A 20,560-nucleotide genomic window follows, 5' to 3' on the forward strand; every position below is an offset into this window, starting at 1 on the left:
AAAAATCATTAAACCTGAAAACATTTACATTGCAAGCCACGTTAGAATGCATAATTGGCATACAATAACCAATGTATAACAATTGTGTTTTACTTAGTTCACTTTGTTCATCAATAAAAGAATATAAAAATCTTGTTCAACCGAGTGTTGTGTATTAAAATAGATTTGTATAGTACTGCACAGTTTCTCCCGGAGTTGTGAAAATGGTTGAAGGGACCATGTGCTGCCTAGTGATGGGCGATGGAAAAAGCCAGTCCCTCGTGGGTTTTTTATTTAAAAAAAAAAGATATTCGGCACCATGTGATATGCTGATGTGAGAGACTAGCCTTGTGTCATGCTCTGGTGGCTTCTTGCTTTCCTTAAGTACCTGTTGTGCTAATTGACGGAGAACTCATAAACGACAGAGACGATGGCATCTGGTGTGTGTGTGACGTTGAGAAAAACCGGGGTGCCCATCACTACCTTCCCGGGCAGGCCGCAGGGTGATGGGGGGCCTGTGGCCCACGGGGCCAGGTGGACCCTTGCAGTATCAGGAAGACTAGCTAGTGAAACAAGCAGGCGCACTGGGATTTTCTCAGGCTAATGCTAAACGCTTCCCAAATGTGCTAAAATCCAACAAAATCTTAAAAAGGAATCAAATTTCCAAAAAAACCCCAACAAACCCTTAAAATTTTCCACAGCCTGTCCCTCCCCTAGAACTCTTGATATTATCCAGGATGAGAAACAACCCCTTGAGGCAGTTGTTTTTTTTTTTTTTTTTCCTGTACCGTTTCAGCAGATATTTCTGCAAGCAAAAAAGAAAAATAATAATAATAATATTTTTAACAATAAAAATGCAGTACAAAAATGTAAAGTTATCTTTTTGGCATATTATCTGTACTGGCAAGAAACAAAAAACAGAATATTTATTTGCTTTTTTTCTTTAAAAAAAAAGGCAAAATTAACAAAAAAGAAAACCCCCAAAATAATCTCTTTAAAAAAAGAAACCCAACCTGCCAAAGATATCCACTATTATGGTTTATGCTAAATCTTGCACAAAAACTCCATGAGAAAAATACACCGATAGCAAAATAAGTAAAAAGGACCTGCAAAAAAGTAAGGAGTTTTACAGTCATACTTTTTTAAATACTTCAGAACGCATATACAGAAGCATCAGCATGAAAATACTTCAATATTTTACTAGAAACGCTAACTTCATACAGTTTCTTTATTTAAATATCTGCAATTCTCAACTCTAATAATACTGAAAAAAACCGATCTTTTGTTTCGAAGGCTCTGTGAGTGTCCGTGACGCCGTTCTGGTCAAAACGGCCCCATCTCCAGGTCACCTGAATCAACGGGGCCAACTTTGTTCCTCTGATAAGAATCCATGTCGAGTCCTAAGTAGTTCAGTTTCTGGTTATCTCACCGCTTTCCCTCCCACAAACAGCTTTCAGCCCAACTACTTCTCTACTAGCTCACTAACTCTTTGCATTGAAAATTTTCCCCTTAAAGCAGAACTGGAAACCCGTCTGCCCCCCACAAAAGGATATCCCGCTTCCTATCGGCCATACGTGTCCTCTTCATCCTTAGTCTTAAATACATTAAGGCCAACATAACAAAAAAAATCTCATAAGCACTGAAGGTCTCGGCAAATACAAAACCGCAGCACAACCCGCTCCGTGGGAACCTGCTGCCACAGTGACCTACAAACTGGACTGACTGGTCGGCAAGTTTCTACGCGTATCAAAACTGAGATTGTTCCTTCTCTCCTTTGTTTCAGTTTAATCTCTCCTCTGCGCACGGGTATAAAGTTTTTTCCCCCCTTCCTTCGCTCTCTCGCAGCCGGCTCTGTCAGTTGTTACCCTGTGATTGCTGCAAGGCTTTGTGCATGGCAGCGGAGGCAGAGGAGGGTTTGATCCAGGGGACAGTTAGCAGGGAGGAGGTGGTGGTGGTCGTCATGGTAACCTGAATCATCTGCTCGTTTTGTATCAGTCTAATGAGGGTTTTGAGACGTTCCAGTGATGACTGAGTCCCTTTCTGCTGGGCCAACAGGCTGGTTTTTAGCTCTAAGCATTTCTGTCAAATAATGAGAAGGGGAGAGAGAAGGAAAGACTGAGAATACATTCAAATTGGTGTCAAACATCTCTCCAAACATCCTTTTGTGTCTTGAGTGCACGTCCTGCTCAAATGAAGTATATTCTCCTTTGGGGATAGCAAAACCACAGCTTAACGAATGGAGTAATCACCAGCACCGCATACGCTGCAGCAGCCGTCTAAGGTAACAATATTCATCCCAGTCCAAATGCATTCAGGGACGTTGCTGACCTCATCCTGTAGACAGCCGGGCAGAAATGCCTTCTGCACTCCAAAGAGACTACTGGCACGGGATTGTAATAGCTGTATTACTGGAAAGTACCTAAGCCACCAGTGAAGTCTCCAAATCTTACCAAACGGCACCGATAAACGCTAGAGGGATGGATAAACCTCACCGTGATGCATTTTGTACGTGGCACAAATTTTAGGGAGTCAGTACTGTGAAGATCAGCTGATCTCTCTAAACATGGTGTCAATATCTTTCTGGCAGAAAACTTGATCTAAGACACTACCGTTATACCACTGCAGTCACAAGAAAGTCTTTTTCCTGTGGGGCGGCCAAACTGCACCCCACAATCACTTGAAACATTTCGTACAAACCTACCTGAAAATGAGCACGACAGCAGGAGCCAAACGAAGGCGTCCCAAATCTCCTTCTTAGAATCATAGAATCATAGAATCATTTAGGTTGGGCAAGACATTTAAGATCAACCATCCAACCGTAAACCTAACACCGCCAAGTCCACCACTAAGCCATGTCCTTAAGTGGCACATCTACCTGTCTTTTAAATACCTCTTCTTCTCCAAGAAGAGGTAAGGAAGAATCGGTAATTCTCCTTTCCCTCCCCAACCCCGTACTGCTGCAGCTAACATCCCATCCTTTACACTGTCAGCTGGCCTGAGAGGGACTACGCGACAGACCAAAACCCTGAGCCTGCCTGCTAGACGGAAGGGGACGGTGGCCTCTCTAATATATGAAACCTCCTGTTTTCTTTCTCCCAGTGGGTTCAGGGGTCTGGCAAAACTGCTTACTTGTCTGCAGATTGCTCCTCTTTGGCTACGGTCTAGACTACCCGGGGTAGGGGGGTCGTCTCCAGTCCTGGGGAAGGGGGAAACGCTCACTTGAAAGTCAAGTTGTTTGAAAAGCAACTGCATGGAGCTGGTCAGAAGTTGGTTTAGGCAGGTGAAATCTCAGGTGAAGGATAAATCACATTCTGTTTTTCCAAATAATACCATTCCACCTGTGGTGTCTATGAGAGTTTTCTCTTTAATGTAAATCTCTGTTAAGGCAAATGTCAGAAATGAAATTGCTCTGTGGAACCTTTAATTGCTTTTCTCCTTTCAAGTGGATATATCTCCAATAAATATAATCATCAGCTGACATTACAATTTAAGTAAGACAGCGTTGCCCACTGAAAAGAACCTGATTCTGCTTAGGCAGAAATCTGACTGATTTTGACAGCCCTGACACACACCTGATAGCTGACCGCAACCCCAAATGCTTTTCTTTTTCCGAACACCTCATCCCACTGCACTCTCCTACCTACTGAAGATATTCCGTACCCCAGAGTCACTTCTTCATACATATGTGTGTTTCCATTAGTGCTGATGGTGGCTATACACACTTACAGGCAATATTCCCCACTGTGATGTCTTTTAATAAGTTATTGCTTTTCCTTCCACTCTATTTTAAATGTGATAAATATTTTAACATGCCTCCTCTGGATAACTGTAGTGGTAAAACAACTAGTCACCAGTTACTCCTGCAGCTGCCACTTTGATTTTTCCAGGGTAAGGAAGTTTCAAATATTTATTGAGGCTGCTGTGCCAGCTACCCCTTAAGAGTGGGCCTGAGGTGAGGCAGCCCCAAATAAGTTCCTTCACCCATGGAGGATAGGAATTATGGCTTTGAACTCAGCCCACTCATTACTGCCAGAGACTGGTCCTCATAGCACAGTATGTGTGGGAGACATCTCCAGCCAACATTTAGCTTTGAAACGAGTTCACAGAGAAAAGGATTGTGAATCCAGTTCCAGTCATGAGGAGGTTGCACCGTTCAGCCTCTAAGACAAATAAACATGGTTATTTTTACCTAATCTCAAGAGTTTTGAGCTAATGGACAAGCAGCTACCACTGGAGGACATGCTCATGACTAAAGTTTTCACCTGGAGAATGGAAGTGCCTTAAAGTCTTTTAATGGACAGATGAGAGCTGTGTATGGCACTACAAGGAAGGCAGGCACAGCTATGTTGGGGGGGGGGCTTGTGTGCAACAGGAATTCAGTCACCGGTGATTTCTCCTCCTCAGCCTGCCAAAGCAGCTTGCTTTTGTGCATAAAGAAAATCCATGTGTTTTTCCTTGGAGACAAACACACTCAGACTTGAACATCTGTAGCTTGGGAGCAAAAATCATTTTCTAGCCACAAAATATCAGCTTTTCAAGCATAAATTCTTTATAAGCATCTCCACAGGAGACTCTGTGTCCCCAGTCAGGTGTCCTACCTTCACTGCATTGTTGAGAAGTCGATCTTTTTCTTCTAACTGTCTATGCTCACTCTTCAGCTCACTGCTTCTCTTTAATAACTTTCGCTTCTCTTCTTCTTTGACTGTGGAACAATAAGATTAAGGATGCAGAAGTTAAGGAAAGGACATACGGCAAAACTGTATGCTTGACAACAGAAAGCAGAAGCATGTATTTTGAATGATGAGTTTGAGGTCTCATTAGCCTTTTGTCAGCAGGTACAGCCAAATAAATCTGGAGTTTCTGCTTGCATGCATGTATCTATGTCAATGGCTAGAACACAGGAAAACCCAAAAGCTATAGTGCACCTTTGAGATGAATTAAAATTAATCCTTGGACCACATGTGGTCCTGGAGGTCTCCAAGAAAGCAGTGAATGGTATTTAAGAACAGGTCAGCCACCTGGAATGGCAGTAGTTCAGTGACCCGGGCTGAAAAAGACAACCATAACAGTACCAGACCTCTGCAAAGCTCCTTACAAATACGATCTAATGCCTCAAACAGCCCATTGTAAGAGTGCAACAGGGAACTAAAAAAGAGTAATGGCCAATGCACAGAAATCGTACGACATCTGATACTAATGACTGCAATACCAAATAATACTGAAGCAATTAGGAGCTGATATTACTGTAGTATCTGAGACACTAGTCTGGCATCGTGCTACATACCCAATTACACGGCTCTGCCTAGCTTGACTGTGTCTCTTTGCCTCCCAGCCTGATATGATTCTGCCTCAAAATCCCGTTTTCAGCCCTGTTCTCAGGAAGGCACCACTTTGATGATAGCCTCCTCCACAGAGTGAAGTTCCTGAGAGATCAATCTCAGCTTCCTTAAAGAGAAGATAGCAAAGGAGCAGACCAAGGGGAAGGGGCAAGAAGGTGACCTGCTGTTCCCAGCCACTGGCCCTTATGGCCCTTTGCTTAATAATGTCATGATACCTGGTAGCATTACAACACCACTTTAATATTAGTGCCATGAAGGACTCAAACGGCATCGCCCGTCACGAGCAGAGAATCCCTTGTCGTTAGCTGTGTTAATCCCTACCTGTTTTGTGAGTAACATAGGAGTGAACAATAGCCAGAGTTCCAGTCCATGGCACATTGTCATCTTTCTTTAACACCTATAAGCCCAGGAAACAATACAAAGTTAGGACTCCACAAAGACAGACATTAATGTTTTTCTTCCTCCAACCTCACAGCTCTGCAGGACCAGATCGAGGGTCCTTGTCTCAGAATTTGCAAGCTGAAAAGTAATGAGAAAATAATTTGAGTAGCGATCTCCATTGGGGCTTACTCCTTTACACATGATTATAAACAGCACTGCTGCCAAACAGTGCTAAAAAGGGGTTACAAATCCTCTGTTTCTTGATGCCGGGGCTGGAAGACATTTTTCAGCCCCTGACAAGCAGACCTCCACACTGTCAGAGGTGTTGTCTTCTCAGCGTGGGAGAAGTTGCTGGTCCATATGAAAACATGAGTGCACAGATCTAATCCTGGGCTGCTCTGCTCTCTGCAACTGCATACTACAATTTCCCCTTGACATTTTCAAAGGAACTTAACAGTGATCTCACTGCTAAACGCAAAGAACTCTAAGGCACAAAATCTAAGCCGCCGCTCTACGATTCAGTGACGCTGTACTGTTTTAGTAATTGTTTTCCTGTTCGTGCAATCAGCATTATTCACAGCAACTAGGCAAATTAGCATTGCTGACATGACTATGATCAATAGTTGTGTGTAATAAACATGATTTAAAGAAAAGGAAGTGTTCTTCTCACAGCTTTCAGATCCAGTGGTGAGCAGTGTCTCCTTCATCTGTAAGATTTACATTACGTGTCTGGCAACCCTACATGCTGGTGGCTTTATTGTAAGGAAGGGAAACAAAGGAAACGAAGAGACATTTTAAAAGGACAAATCTCAGCAGATGCGATTACAGGGAAGCAAAGGCACTCAGTGTACGTTCTAACTCTAGGACGATGAAAATACCAGAAACAAAAGCTGCAAACTGTACTAAAAGCCTCTCAGTATTACTTTAGCTAATGTGGTCCCCTAAGCTGTGACCATAGGTTAGATTAGTTTAGTGGTACACAAATTTGAGGTTTCTCCCATTTTCTTTTCTCGGTGTGCTATGCTCCATGTAGCTTACCTTCTGTTGGCACTTTGGACAGACCCAAACCCCCTTGGGGGCAGTTTTGAGGGGTGGGTCCAAGCAGTTGAGGTGATATGCTCTGGGACATGTGCCACAGGGCTGCAAGTTAACGCCACGCTTGCAAGCAGTGCAGTGTTCATCGTGGTGGATCTCATTCTGCAAGAGAAGAAGGAGGATGGCTTGGGTAAAGTCAATCCATTGAGACGTTCTCTCCATACAGCATTCAAAGCCTCTTTTGCAGCAGACAGGCTCATTCAAACACGAAACCTAATTGTCAGAAGGACCCTGGCCGCTGTAGAAGAAGACAGAAGTAATGGTGTATGATAGCAACAAATACAAACAACCAACCAAAAGAGCCAGAAGCAAGTTCCATAAATTGAAACAGATGATAGAAAAATAAAAACCAACTAATCAAACACAGGAGGGAGTTGACTAATATAGCCAGCTTGTGATGTAGGAATTACTTCACTTGTTTTTGATAGTGTGTCACTCCAGCACACGTATGACCATGCACAGCTCTATTCTGAAGCATGTGTCAAAGTCAGTATGTGGATCACTTGTCCTTCAAGTCCAAAGCAGAAGGAAGCAAGCAAGGAAACCTCTCTGGGGAAAAAGCACAGTTCCATGTTTCAAGCCCATTGCCTCAAAGAGCAGCTAGGAAGACGGTACACTCGAGTACAACCTTTTGCTATGTACCCTCTCTTGTGAACTCCTCTAGAGGGCTCCTCTGCCCTTCTATTCTCCCTGGCACCAATTGTTCTCTGTTCAGACTTGCTCTGACAACCTTTCTCCAACAAGACTGATTAGCACTTTGTCTGAAGCAATATATAAAATGAACTAAGACTCATCAACAAAGTTACAATGTCATGTAGTAAATTGCTATGCTAATCTGGTGGCAACGTTAATTACTCTTTGTATAATTAAGTGCATTTTAATAAAGGAGATACTGATTTTGAAACTCTCATGGCTTGTGAATCATTACAAAACCCCTAAGTTTTCCTAGTGCTTTTCCAGGAAGGAGAATAATAATTTTGTACCTTTGTTAATTCCAAAAGCATATTTTCATTTTTAGGGATATTAATTATAATGTTTCATGATAGTTTTAGTCAGGCTTATGTCTTGAATTCTAACTCAGTCCTGTCAAAAAATGGCTCTCCAAAATATTACCCTTTGAAATTACCTGCTCAAAAAGCCTTAATTTTAACCTCAATGTAAAGAGATTTAATCTATACCAACCAGAATGGTTACTCATTTTTCTTAAAATTTTCATTAAAACCACAAATCTGGACTAGCAATTTCTCAATCAGTGGGTTCTACAAAGGGATTAAACTCAAGCCTTGCATATGAAAGCCCAAGAGTTCATCTCTTTGAAATTCTAACTTAGAGGCTCAAAGATTTAGTTAAGTGGGAAATGTTTCACACAAGCAGTATGAAAGGCAAAGAGAATACTGCAATTTTGTACCTTGATAGAGACCACAATAACCAGAAGCAAGCACTGAATTACATGGTGATGAGAAAGACACTGGTAATACACAAATTTTGCTACACATACCTTCCAGAATGGATCCTCATTTGCTAGCATATGAAAGAAGGGCAGAGAAAAGATTAGTGGGAAATATATCGCTGCAGTGAATGCTAGTTCTCAGCTATAGGAGTAATTTTAGTCAAGCTATGACACAGGAGATCAGGTCATTGCCAAAACTAACGCCGGCAGGAAAGAATGCAACAGCAAGCAGTGGAATTAGCATTTGAGGTTTAAAAATTTACATTGCAGGAATCCTGTGTCTGAAGATCTGATGCTAAAAAGTCATAGGATGAGAAGCACAGACTCTATTTCAAATTTTCAAAAATTTTCAGGCGGACCTCCTCTCTGCATGTCACTAGTCCAAAAGTCTTTCTTAAGGACTTCAGCCTGCTGGGTGATGAACAGTCTGGCCATGAACCAGCAAGGCACTTAAGCAGGCGCTTAACTTGGAGTATGAAAGCGGTGCCACTACTTACCGTTAAACACATGTTTAAATGTTCAGCTGATTCATGGCCAAAATGGTCAGCTACTTGTGCGACTGAGCTTTATGTTATCATCAACTCTTTATCATCAAACTACTCCCACCCAAACTGCCAAGATTTTCTGACCTTCTGATGAACCGAGTCTGCAGTGATTGCATTCACAGCTTGATAAGAACAAGAACCATCAGAGCTCACTGGAAAGCAGGCCAAGCCTTTCATAAAAATATTTGTGAAATTCATCACACTTTGGTCCAAAAATAAAAAGCCAGAAAATTTTAACAGTTTTATGGAAACCGCACAGTGGGTTATAATTTCTGCTGCTGATTTGTAAGAGGCTGGTGCACACTGTCCCAATGACAAACAGCTGATGGAGAGGTCTTTCTTTGGACTAAAGTGGAGACAACCACAGTGATATTTCTGTCCTTCTGTCCTTCTTCAGCTCCCTCTCTGATCACAGATGGGAACATAGCTGCCACAGTGTGATCTCTCATACACAGACCAACCTGGGAGTTGCTTCCTGCTGTTAACATATTCATTTTATACACTGATGTACATATACATGTGAAGATGCAGACACATTCACACCACACACACGTGTAAGAAGAGGAACATAAGAATGAAGGAACAGCTTCGCCTAAGTTAGACCAAAGGCTATAAAGCCTGGGGTCCTTTGCTAACAGCATCCAGCGCTGCCACTCATGCACAGAGTGCAAGAACAGGGCAAGCACAGAGTAAGTTTTTCTACTCCAGAAGTATCTTTCCAGACACTAGCAGTTATGGGCTTCCCTAACCTGGAGTTCACATCTTCATTTTTATATTTAACATCCTTAGATAGATTTTTCTTCCATAAATTTGTCCACTTTCTCCAACAATTGTAGCATCCTTTGGCAAGGAGTTTCATAAATAATCACAGACATAAAATCTGTAGGTGTCACTTCATATACACAAATACCCACACAGAGATCCACCGTGATATGACACTGCAATTACACAGGGGATATAAATGTTATCCAGATAAACAGGGGCTTGATAATTGAAGAGTCTTTTCTACAAATGATACATGTCAGGGGATGTGACCTCATTGCAGGTAAGACATTTTCAGATAAATGAATCCTGATTAATCGACTTTTTGCTGAAAATTTACAGGAATTGTTCTCTTCTGCATTTCTGGAAATGACAGTTGTTTCCTGTACTTCATAGGGATTTTTTTAGTTTGTTTATTTCTCTTTTCAGCTCACTTTTACTATAGTTTTAAACATTTTAAAATATGCCCAATTCTGCCTTCTAGTTGCCGAAAAATTAAACTGAAGACAATTTTTTTAAACGAGTGTTTTATAAGAGAAGTGGCGGTCAGCTCTGCACTGAAGTTGGACAACTGCATCACTGCAGGGCCAAGCTGTCTGGGACAGCATCTGCCTTCAGTTCAGAGCTTGCACAGCACCTAGCACAATGGTGCCTGCTGCATGTAGCTAATAAAGCCCTAGAGAGGTGGGAAGTTCTGCTATGAAGAAGTCCAGATTAAAACTGACAGAATATGCAGAATCCCAGCACAGATTCTGGATGCTGGAAAAACCAAAGATACAGGACTCGAAGAGGAATTACCAATTAAGGAGAGAGGGTGCTGATTTCCAAGCGGCTCTGCGACAGCCACATCACTGGAACTCTGTCACCTGCCTGCTTCCTTGCAAATAAAATGGGGAACACGTGGCGGAAAGAAGGCCAGAGATATCAAACCCTAACTTAAACAAAACCCACTGAGGGGCTAACAGCACGGCTTGCTAACAGTGCCATTCTTTCCTGTTTTTCCCATGTGTTTACATGGGAAAAACAAGTGCTATGATAAGACAAATAATAAATTATAATTTTAATTTTGAAGATATAACTAAGGCAGGAATAATGCTGTTTCCACTGGGGCTCACATGAGCATGGGCTCCTGCTAAGAAGCATGTCATCATAGCTGTTTACCGTGTAATAACCTCGCATGTCCTCCGAGACCTCTGCATTAGAGGCATATGGTAAATAGGCCAATTGTCTGCATCTAGCACATGAAATTTTGAAGGTAGAGAGAAGCACCGCTGCATTTCAGTTGGAGATCCTGTGGCGCAGGAATTCAAGGCAGGGCCAGAAAGGTGAGTCTCAAGCACTAAACATCACACTTGACAGGGATATCAAGCAAACACTGAAAAACTGTCAAAACTTCATGTCTTAATTGAAATTACCCCTGTAAGTGCTCCTAATACTGAAATAAGATCTGTCTTCGAAAAAGGCCTGTCTTCCCTCACCTCTAATGCACCACAGTAGAGCCTAAGCTATGAAGGCAACACGAGGGCAAGGACATAATCACATTTCTTTACTGGCTTTCTCTCCTTTTCTGAAAGGCAACTCAGGCTTCTCGCTTTCTCTCCTAAAATCCTACATGTGCCTCATCTGAAGAATTAAACTGTACTCAATGTTCTCCTTGTTTCATCTCCCACCTCCCAACTCTTTGCCTTCTCTCTATGTTGTATGTTTTTCCTGGAATGGGCATCTTCACACGAACTAATCATCATCATCTTCCCCAAATGGCTCCTCTGAGTTGTTCATTCTCAAGGCTTTTACCATGAAATTTTCAGCATTTGAAGTTCTTATAAATACAAGATTGGAAGGCATCTTCAAGGCCATCAAATCTAGATTTATGGCTCCAGCTCTTGGAGTCAGAAAAATCGTGTGGTTTTCAGCTGCTGTTTTTAAAGCAAAAGGTATGGTAAATTTCTAGCCCTTGAGGACGGACAGCAGTTCCTTAAAGCTGATGAAAAGAGGCAAATGAAAAGCCCAGGACAGTAATTATTTTTTAAATCCCAATTTTTCAATATATATTTTTAAGCACTTGGGGTTGGCAACACTGCCTTTTTCAATCAGTCCTCTCACTGCGTGGTGCTTACAATACTAGAGATCGGATTTTCCACTGATTGCAGAGACTTTGGATCCGTTTCTACACAGTCTTGACCTTTAGCCTTATCCTTCAATTGTTTTTGCAGGAAAACCATCTATTTTCACTGCACACTAAAAAGTGCAGGGACCTTACACAAAGTAATGCCCTATGGTAACCTAGCAGTAATTCATATGAAATTCTATTAATAAATATTTAATATGTCATTAGAATAGCAGTATATTCATTTTAAAATATGCTTACCTCTTGTTGAAAGGAACAAGGGGTTATTCAAATAATTTGATGCAAGGCGTTTCCGCTACAAGGGAAAAGAAACCGACCACAGTGTCATTGAAAAGTGCTCTGGTTGTCTCTTACCATTTCATATTGACAATCTCCATGAGCTTCCCTCATACATAACCAGCTATCCAGAAGCCAGTTCTGTGACTTAGAATATTCGTTGCTAACCTCTGAGACAGTCATACAAACAACTGTATTATTTACTTTTCTAACAAGTTCTTCATAGAGCACTTAGATGTGCATTAGATTTTATTAACAGAGAGAAATGCAAATTCCAAATGTTATTGACTGAGTTTCAGGATATGTTCCAGAGGTCGGTAAGAGCAAGGCAACAGCAACAGTAACTCCAAACCTAGCAGATAAACAATGTCCATAAAGGAAAATCTGCACAGTAGATTGTTGCTGTGAGATGACATCTTTATTTGCGTATATAGAAATGGTGATGGACTTCCCACCTGCAGAAAAACATCACTACCTTCTGTGACACTTGCCTACAGTTCGTAGGAACGTATTTCGTTTGCAAGCAATGTATTAGGGCAAATATTTTTGCCCAAACACAAAATAATCTCTTTCAGAAGTTAATGTGTACGACCTCTAGGAGCTGGCAGTGATTTCAATCTGCTGAGGTCACCAAAGATTTTCAAACTTGCAAACACAGACCACTGGAAACCTGACTGAGATGTTTAACTAATTTAATGCAGGCCATCGCCAACTTGTCAGATGGTAAAAGCTGTCGGTCAATAGCAAGCTGGGCTTCATTAACAGTCTATATAACCCCTAATTGTTTCTCTGAGCCATCCAATACTTGTACAGCAGGACTGGAAATAGTACCATTTTCCTCCATTAGATGTTGTTAGACTCTGCCTGGAGGAAAATTAGAGGGTTTTTGCTAATAAATGATTTATTCTGTGGTGAGTAAACTGTTCTCTTATACACGGGTGCCTGCCAGCCTGTTAATGAATTTTGAATAGATGTTTCTTCCTTCAAAAAATACTCAGCCTGAAACTTAACCCTTTCCTATGAAAAAAAAAAAAAAGAAAAAGAAAGAAGAAAAGGAAAAAAAGCTACTGAGGGTGGGAAAACAGAATGGTATGTCATTTTTTTTTTAAGAAAAACGCTTTGAAAAGAAAAAGCACAACATTCAAGTGAAGACATAAGCCCATGATCACATTTTTCTAATCAAGGAAGTTAGCATCACCACTACAGATGCTGAGCTCCTGCCGTTTTGAGGGGCGTTGGCAAATAAAAAGTCTAATTTATATGCAATTTCAATTTAAACAATCATGAATTAAAGATCATTCAGTAGACTAACTGTAAATTAAACTGCACCAAAATGCCTGAAATGCCACAAAATACCTCAACTCACTGATTAGCAAATCAATCTGAGCAGCTAATTGATCAGAGAAAAACCATCTGCCTCCATTTTACTTGAACGGCATTCCCCATGGTCAGTACTTAATGACAACTCCTAATGAGGACACAGCTGATCAGCCACAGGACTCTTTCACAGACATTTCTTTCTCCATGCCATCTTTCACTTCAGGATATGCTTTTGAGAATAGATATAATGAGAAGTATGAACTAGGGGTGCAGCAGACCTCCTCCATCACCTCCTCCATCCCTGCTCCAAGATAATTGAGTTTCTCACAAACACCGACCAGACTACAGCCACAAAACTCTGCTGCAAGTATTTTAATAAACCCATCAAGACAAAAAGGTCTAAGAGAAGACACTACCAATGTAATGCTAGCAAGGCTAAGGTTCCTACTGTGTTAAATACTGGACCTGTGGACATCAGTATTTGCTCTGAAGGTCGCCAGAGAAAAGTTGAGTTCTGAAGAATTCAAGTGCCCAGAGCTGCTCTGGAGTATAAAAATCTCTAATACTGTCAAAAAAAGAACAATCAAGCCACTAGGCAGCTTGACTACAGTAGTGGGTTTCTTCTTAGCCTCATCTGCCTGCTGTCTGCCAACAAACACAGAAATCTGAAATGTTGGCATCCCAAAGATTCTGCATCGCTTGTACCTAAATAAAGAAAAATCTCTTCCTTTAGGCTTAAAGAACTCGGAACACAGAGAAATCGTGCTTAAATGGAGAGCTGGCTGCAAATCAGTTTCATGCCTGTAGGAAGTTCAGATTGTAACCTCAAACTGTGGTGAAATTTTAAAGGTGGAATTTTAATAAGCTGAATAAATGCATATATGTCAGTTCAGAAACAAAGAAAAAAACAATTTCAGAAAAAGTTAAGTCTATTTATATGCTGCTTTTACACCAGCTTTGCAATCCAATATTATGTAGGACCAAATTTTGCTGCTACTATAAATGTAACAGCCTAAGTGTAACAGACAACAGAGATTATCCAGAACATTTTATTTTTAATTATGCATTATTATATTTATTATGCAGGCTTCCATACCCCCTGCAGAGCACACTGATTCTTAAACCAACACATCCCTTTTATGAATGTCACTAATAAAAAAAGCAAAGTTTTCCATTTATTATTTGGCACATAGGAAAAGAGAAATAGCAATGCAAGTTTGAACATAATGCAGCACTTCTGTTCGTCAGTTCTGACCTAAAGGGACTGTCTGCATGGGTGAAAGAGTAATTAGGTCCCACATTAATTTAGTCCTGTTGGCCTTTATGAAAACTAACATGAATTCTAGTTTGAAGGAAGTGATATTGTGGGGTGAAAACCTGTTGCTTAGCTACTGAGATGAGATTTTTTTTTTCTTTTCCACATCAATATCTCTTTACAAGTAAATGTGTGGTTCTGCATTCATATATACTTTTGTAATAAGAAGCAGTTAAACCTTTTATTGACATGAAATAGAACTGTGGTAAAAAAAGTGAATGATAAAGTACCTCTGTTTCCAAGAGTCCACTGTAGGCTGGATTTGCTGTGCTTCTTCTCTTTCTTTCCTGACGCTTGCTCTGGATTTCTGTAACCATGGAAAGAAACATGAATTGTGTGTTTCTCATTCATCGGGGAAAAACGTAGATCTAACTTGTTAAGCAAGACGCTCTTACCCTCAACCCCTTGGGCTTTGTGTTCAGTTTCAGTTTCTAAAGTATAATTGGGTTGCATCAGCATTGATATTTGCTGCAGTTCAAGGTTTGACATTAATAAGCTTTTCCTTGTAAGATTCAGAACACAGGCATTTTTTTATTTTTTCCCTCCTCCAAAGTGGACTTCTGCTGCCCTACAAGATTTTTATTATGATCCCTTCAGACGCATATTCAGCAAGCGTCAACAGAGAGCTTTCAAAATACTATCAATGTCTGCTATTAACAAAAATGAAGCATTTAAAGCAGTTAAGCCTTGTAATTCATATCAGACGAAAGCATAGCGATCCTTTTAAATTTAATTTACGTTACTTTTCCTCTGCGGAGGTTAGAAAAAGCACGGTCAGAATGGCGTGGCTAGATTCAGTTCTAACTAGGGCGTGATGATTTATCCATCCAAAATGATACACCTTCACAAATCCTGAGTACGCAAAATGTTGTTATGAGCCGTACACGTATTTGCGTCACTGGAAACAGCGGCGCAAAGATAGACTCATCGAATTGCAGTCCTGTTCGGAAAAGGGTGAAACACAAGAGAACTCCTTTCCACTAAATGGTAACGCCTATTCAAAATGGTACTTGCTGAGGACTGCATGTAGCAGCAATTAGCCACGTGCTTACCTCTGTAAACACACACAGAAAGAGTGAGCGGATTCCTCGACCACTGAAATCTGCAGGTTTAATGCTACTTTTATCTGAGCTAGGATTTCATTTCCATCATACGTAATTTCTTTTTCCAGCTCTTGACATCAGTTCAGAATGGTGAGATTATTACAACCATGTGTTTTAGAGCCTACTTTTTATTTTGATAATAAAGTAAGAGCAGACATACTTTAGCAAGGAGAGCCACCCAGCATCCATCCCATGACATGAAGTGTGCACAGCTGGGCTGATGCTCTGTTCCAAAATGTTTCCTACATGAATATTGTAAGGCAAAGTGTAGACTCTGCACTGAGGTGCCAGAGGGATCTTGTTAGTCTAAATGCCCCCGCGATGGTGATACCTCCGTTCTGTCTTGCTCTAAGTAAATCTCTCAGAACGAGAGGAACTGGCAGGAGCAGTAGCTCTTCAGCCCAGAGGACCAGGAGCACACCCAAGAGAAACTCAGGACACCATCTGGTTCTGCAGAAGGTCTGGCATCTTTCATCAATGTCTGAGCTACAGAGGTCTATCTGAGAACATCCTCAGCACCGGAAAATGGCCTTCAGGATATTGAGCACTATCTCCCACTTGCAATCCAACAGTAAGACAGAGTCCAGCTTTCAGGATGTATATGATACTGGGGAATTGGATTCCCAACACATAGTTCTGGTTTCCAGGCATGCTTTCCAAATGTTGATCACTTCCCCACAGAGTAAAAGGGGCCATGTACCACTTTAAGCATTGCTACAGTAAATGGTATTAGTATAGTCGGTCACATCTTGGACACGGTGTCCCTAGAGACGAGACCAACACTTTGCATGGATTTTGTACTGGCCTGAGTTCCAAGACATTGATTTGAAACTTTTCATTCACAAAAGACTATAGGCTAAGCCGCCACTCTTGGAGTGATGGATGTATCAGAAGGAAACTGGATAGACAAGAAAAACAGAAGAGCAACTACTTGCATATTCTGGCTGGGTTTTCCCACTGGCACAGGAACATGTCACCTCTCACGCTTGGAAGGTGTCTTCTCCTAGCGCAATTCAAAGAGCACAGGCAGGTCTGTATTCACAGTCTGACGTGAGCTAGACATATGCTGCCATGTGACTCAGGGAGCTATACAGAATCTCACTAGCAAGAAACGTGTGATCCAAGGCTGCACCGAGACGTGCGATAAATGCCATGGCTGCAACCACTGCCAGCATCTTATTAACATCCTCAGACGCAGGCAGACTCCAAACCGGAGGATCTTGTATGGGTAACAGTTCTGCCCCACTCTGAAAGTATTTCCTGTCAAACGCTCGTCTGGCTACGCTGAAATCTCCATCCTGAAGCTTCCAGACTCTTTGGCATCCTCTAAAGGGAATCGGGCCTCGGCAGCAGGGTAAGTGCTAGACACGGATCCAGTAGCCTGCCACAGAGCCACCAGAAGAGAGATGGTGGTTCTTGATGTCAGCCTCAGTTCTTGTAAGAGGAATGCTCTCAAGGCCAAAAGGTGACAGACATGCCACAACAGAGGAACCATGTGCCTTGATGTTGGCAAAGAAATCGAGGAAGTGGCCTCCATTTTTACTTTGCTGAGTTTTTACTTTGGTCTCAACAGTGTGAGCTGGAGCCGTGGTTCTTGCAGCCAGGCTCAGTAACGCACGCTACGTGGTCAGTGAATCCAGGGCTTGCAGCATCTCAGCACCCTCGTGGCAGTGTAGGGAAAAAGCTGGAGTTAGGGCAGCCCAGGCTTAGTCTTTCAGAAGTGGTCACAGGGATACAAGATCGTGACTTTTCACTGGCTGAGAAAAAGAAGCAAAGAATTCGACGCAGCAGAGCTTTCTGTGTCCATAACTGGGCCAAGTGTCTTCACAAGGGGACTCTGATGGATCTGTAGCTCTCTGCCCTTTTGGGTCCCAGGTTTAAGAGAGAATTTCTTCAGTACATGCTCTCACCAAGGCAACAGAAATGTTTGATGGAGTCTGAATCACACATGTGGTAGATACCTGGAATGCAGCTTTGGAAGAGGGATCGCTATGGTACAGAGATAAAAGCTGGCTGGGGGGAAAAGTAATAGCAGTGGGAATAGACGGAAATAAAGATGGAAAGAAATAGATGGAAATATGCTGGTATACTATCTTTTGTTACTTGTTACTTCTGCTAAAAAGTATTGTGTACGTTTCAAAACAGGGCTTAATAAAGTAAAAATAAGTAATTTGTTTTAACTGATTAAAACTTTCAGGTAACCTAGATGGAAATATTCCAGGGGTTTTATTTTGCTATGGTAAAACAAGATGTGCATTTTTAGAATGACCTGAACTAAAGAATTCTTTTAAAGTTTTGCTTCCTATTGACTTTTTTTTTTTTTACACAATGATAATGCCAAAAGGTGTTCTACTAGCCTAGAGAAAGAGATTTAATATGTTACAACCATGCACTGCATCACAGAGGGGCTATCTTATTCCTTAGTTTATTAATTTAAAAAATGTAAACCAAACAGAAAAAAAAACCTCTAAACTGTAATACATTGGACAGAGATGAATAAATTTGAAGATAGCTTTACGTTGGAGGCAAAGCTTCAATGAGCTGCTGCCTTCATCAATAAACACTCTGTATGGTCATTCTACGAGGCCCGTAATGACAATTCAACTTCAGGGAAAGCCGTACCTTGCAGAACGTCAGTCAATGGAAGCGGCTGTGTTCATTTACTGGTAAAGGCCTCAAAAGATGCATCACACTCGGGCTCTGCAGAAGAGAGCTCTTTTCCCAGTAAGGGGAAAGATGCTCCTCTGGACGTTAGGTGGAAAGGCTGCTAGGCTGATAGAGAAATCCATATAGAAGTGGATCGTAGCCCTTCACCACAAAATTAATGAATAAAATGAAGAAAAGCAGTAACACTGTGAATTGATGATACTGAGTGAATAAGCTTTTAATGACCCAATCTTGATACAGCTTAATTCCAAAAATGTGAAATTGAGAAATACATTAGAAGTACTAAAATAAACTGAACTGTGTAATGACCGCTGCTTCCTGATAAATAGCAATGGCTGATAACCATAAATATGACATAGCACTAAAATAATAACCTTTAGCATGTGAAAGCTATAAGGGTATTTTTGACAGCTGTAATCACCAATACTCCTGAAGAAATACCCTTTCCATAGTAAATAGCTCTTGGTGGGAGCCATTTATTTAAAGCTAGTAGGAATATAAAAGTGAATTTGTCTGAAGGAATTGATTCTGCAGGATTAGTATTGTAGCAGTTAGGTTCAAAATGTGCGTCTCCGCACTTACTCTAGAACAACAGAGCAGAGCGGTACTTGGCGTTTTGAACATGAGCATTAAATCCACACAATTTCTTAGTTCCAATAAAATCAAAGGGTAAAGAATTATTCAAAATTAAATTCTCTCTGTTGTAAGCATAATTTGCACTTCAGCATAATTTCAAATGTTGTCCTATTTTCCTTAGACAAAGAAAACAAGAACCAGTCATCATTTGCACTTTTGGATTATAAATCTTCTCCCAAAATTGCTGTAGCTTTTTAATTTCCATTTCAATCCATTACCATTAAGGGATTAAAAAGGCCGATGGCTTAAAGTTTCTTTAAAGTGCTTTCAAATTCTCAGTCACTGGGACATTAAATGATTTTCTAAAATGCAGATTTAAAGAGGAAAGACGCTGAAAAAAGGCAACAAGACCCACAGAAAACCTGCTGCATATATGGAGGAGACCTTACAATTAAGATGCTATTTTCTCCCTAATTCACAACCTCTCTTAAAACCAAGGAACAGAAGCACAGGGAATCTTACTAAAAAGAAATCAAGCTGTAAAATGGTAGATACCTCTTGAGTCAGCAACGTATCTAAGCACGTGCCTAAGTCTAAAGCACATAAAACTTAAACTCAGTGCACTGGAAATTCCTAAGTATTTTGCTGACGATGGTCCATGGGACGGGTGGTAAATGTCAATTATCATTAACGTTTTTTGTGATCAAGAATCATTGTCAGCTGACACAGATACCAGATTTTTCTCCTTATACCGGTGGAACCACACCAACTTGCGTTAGCTGAGCATGTAACTAAAAGACGTCAAGCTGTAGGCTTTTCCTTAAAAACAGCTGTATCTTCTCTGTCCATGAGAACTAACCCATTCTGCCAAGAAACCCCCAACTCATCTCACACCACTGGCAAATTCGCCGAACAAACTCTTTTTTCCCCTCTCATCTATGCTTTCAGAAAGGCAAAGCCGAGGCAGAGAAAGGTACAAATCTGCTAACTCTTGCAAGGTATTTTTGGAAGGCTGGAAAAGTAAACTGAACACTATATGATACTGCGTTTAGTTTATGTGCAGTATTTGTTTGAACTCATATTCAGAAGCCTAGGAAGGCATGCTAGCAGCTCTCACACAAAAGCAGGATCAGACTGGAAGTTTGTTTATTTTTGGCTAAATGGGGGGAAAATGGGGGGAGGGAAGTCTTTGTGAGAGGTAGTTTTCTAATTTGCTTAAAAACTTATAAAACAAATGCCAGATTTTCACCTCTATTTTACACATTATTCTGTGGAACTCTAGAGATGACAGACGATTAACTCAAAAAAAAATGAAAGTCCATCTCACATGGGGAAAGAAGAGAGGGCATGCTTGCTACAGAAGATCTGGGTAAACCTCTTTGAACCTCGCTGATTCTTCAACCAGATCAATGCTGGTCAGAGCCTTTGCAAGCTTTTTGCCTCCCTATCGTCCTCCAGTTGTTAACATCCTTTAAAGGACCATGATGACTGTGTGAGCCCAAATGCCAGCTTATGCCAAGCCTGCTGGTGCTGGCTGCAGAGCCAGTCCCCATGCCCCTTGAGCTGTGCAATGGGATGGGAGGCAGAGCAAAGTAAAGCCACCCATTATTTTGAGGCCGAAAAG

At 41.2% G+C, this 20,560-nt stretch overlaps 1 protein-coding gene across 1 annotated transcript in view; it reads right to left on the reverse strand.

The window, feature by feature from the left end:
• Positions 1–1,159: 1,159 nt before the first annotated feature.
• Positions 1,160–20,560, reverse strand: part of PHF21B (PHD finger protein 21B) — a 66,169-nt gene continuing 46,768 nt past the window's right edge. The window contains exons 6-12 of the mRNA XM_075491737.1: positions 14,821–14,897; positions 11,920–11,974; positions 8,293–8,315; positions 6,738–6,896; positions 5,640–5,715; positions 4,578–4,681; positions 1,160–2,058 (exon numbers count right to left, since the gene is read on the reverse strand). Of these exons, the coding sequence (XP_075347852.1) occupies positions 1,834–2,058; positions 4,578–4,681; positions 5,640–5,715; positions 6,738–6,896; positions 8,293–8,315; positions 11,920–11,974; positions 14,821–14,897 (719 nt within the window). The 3' untranslated portion in view covers positions 1,160–1,833. The remainder of the gene's footprint in view (positions 2,059–4,577; positions 4,682–5,639; positions 5,716–6,737; positions 6,897–8,292; positions 8,316–11,919; positions 11,975–14,820; positions 14,898–20,560) is intronic.

Source organism: Mycteria americana, chromosome 1 (genome assembly GCF_035582795.1).
Source record: "Mycteria americana isolate JAX WOST 10 ecotype Jacksonville Zoo and Gardens chromosome 1, USCA_MyAme_1.0, whole genome shotgun sequence".
In the NCBI taxonomy this organism is placed as follows: Eukaryota; Metazoa; Chordata; class Aves; order Ciconiiformes; family Ciconiidae; genus Mycteria; species Mycteria americana.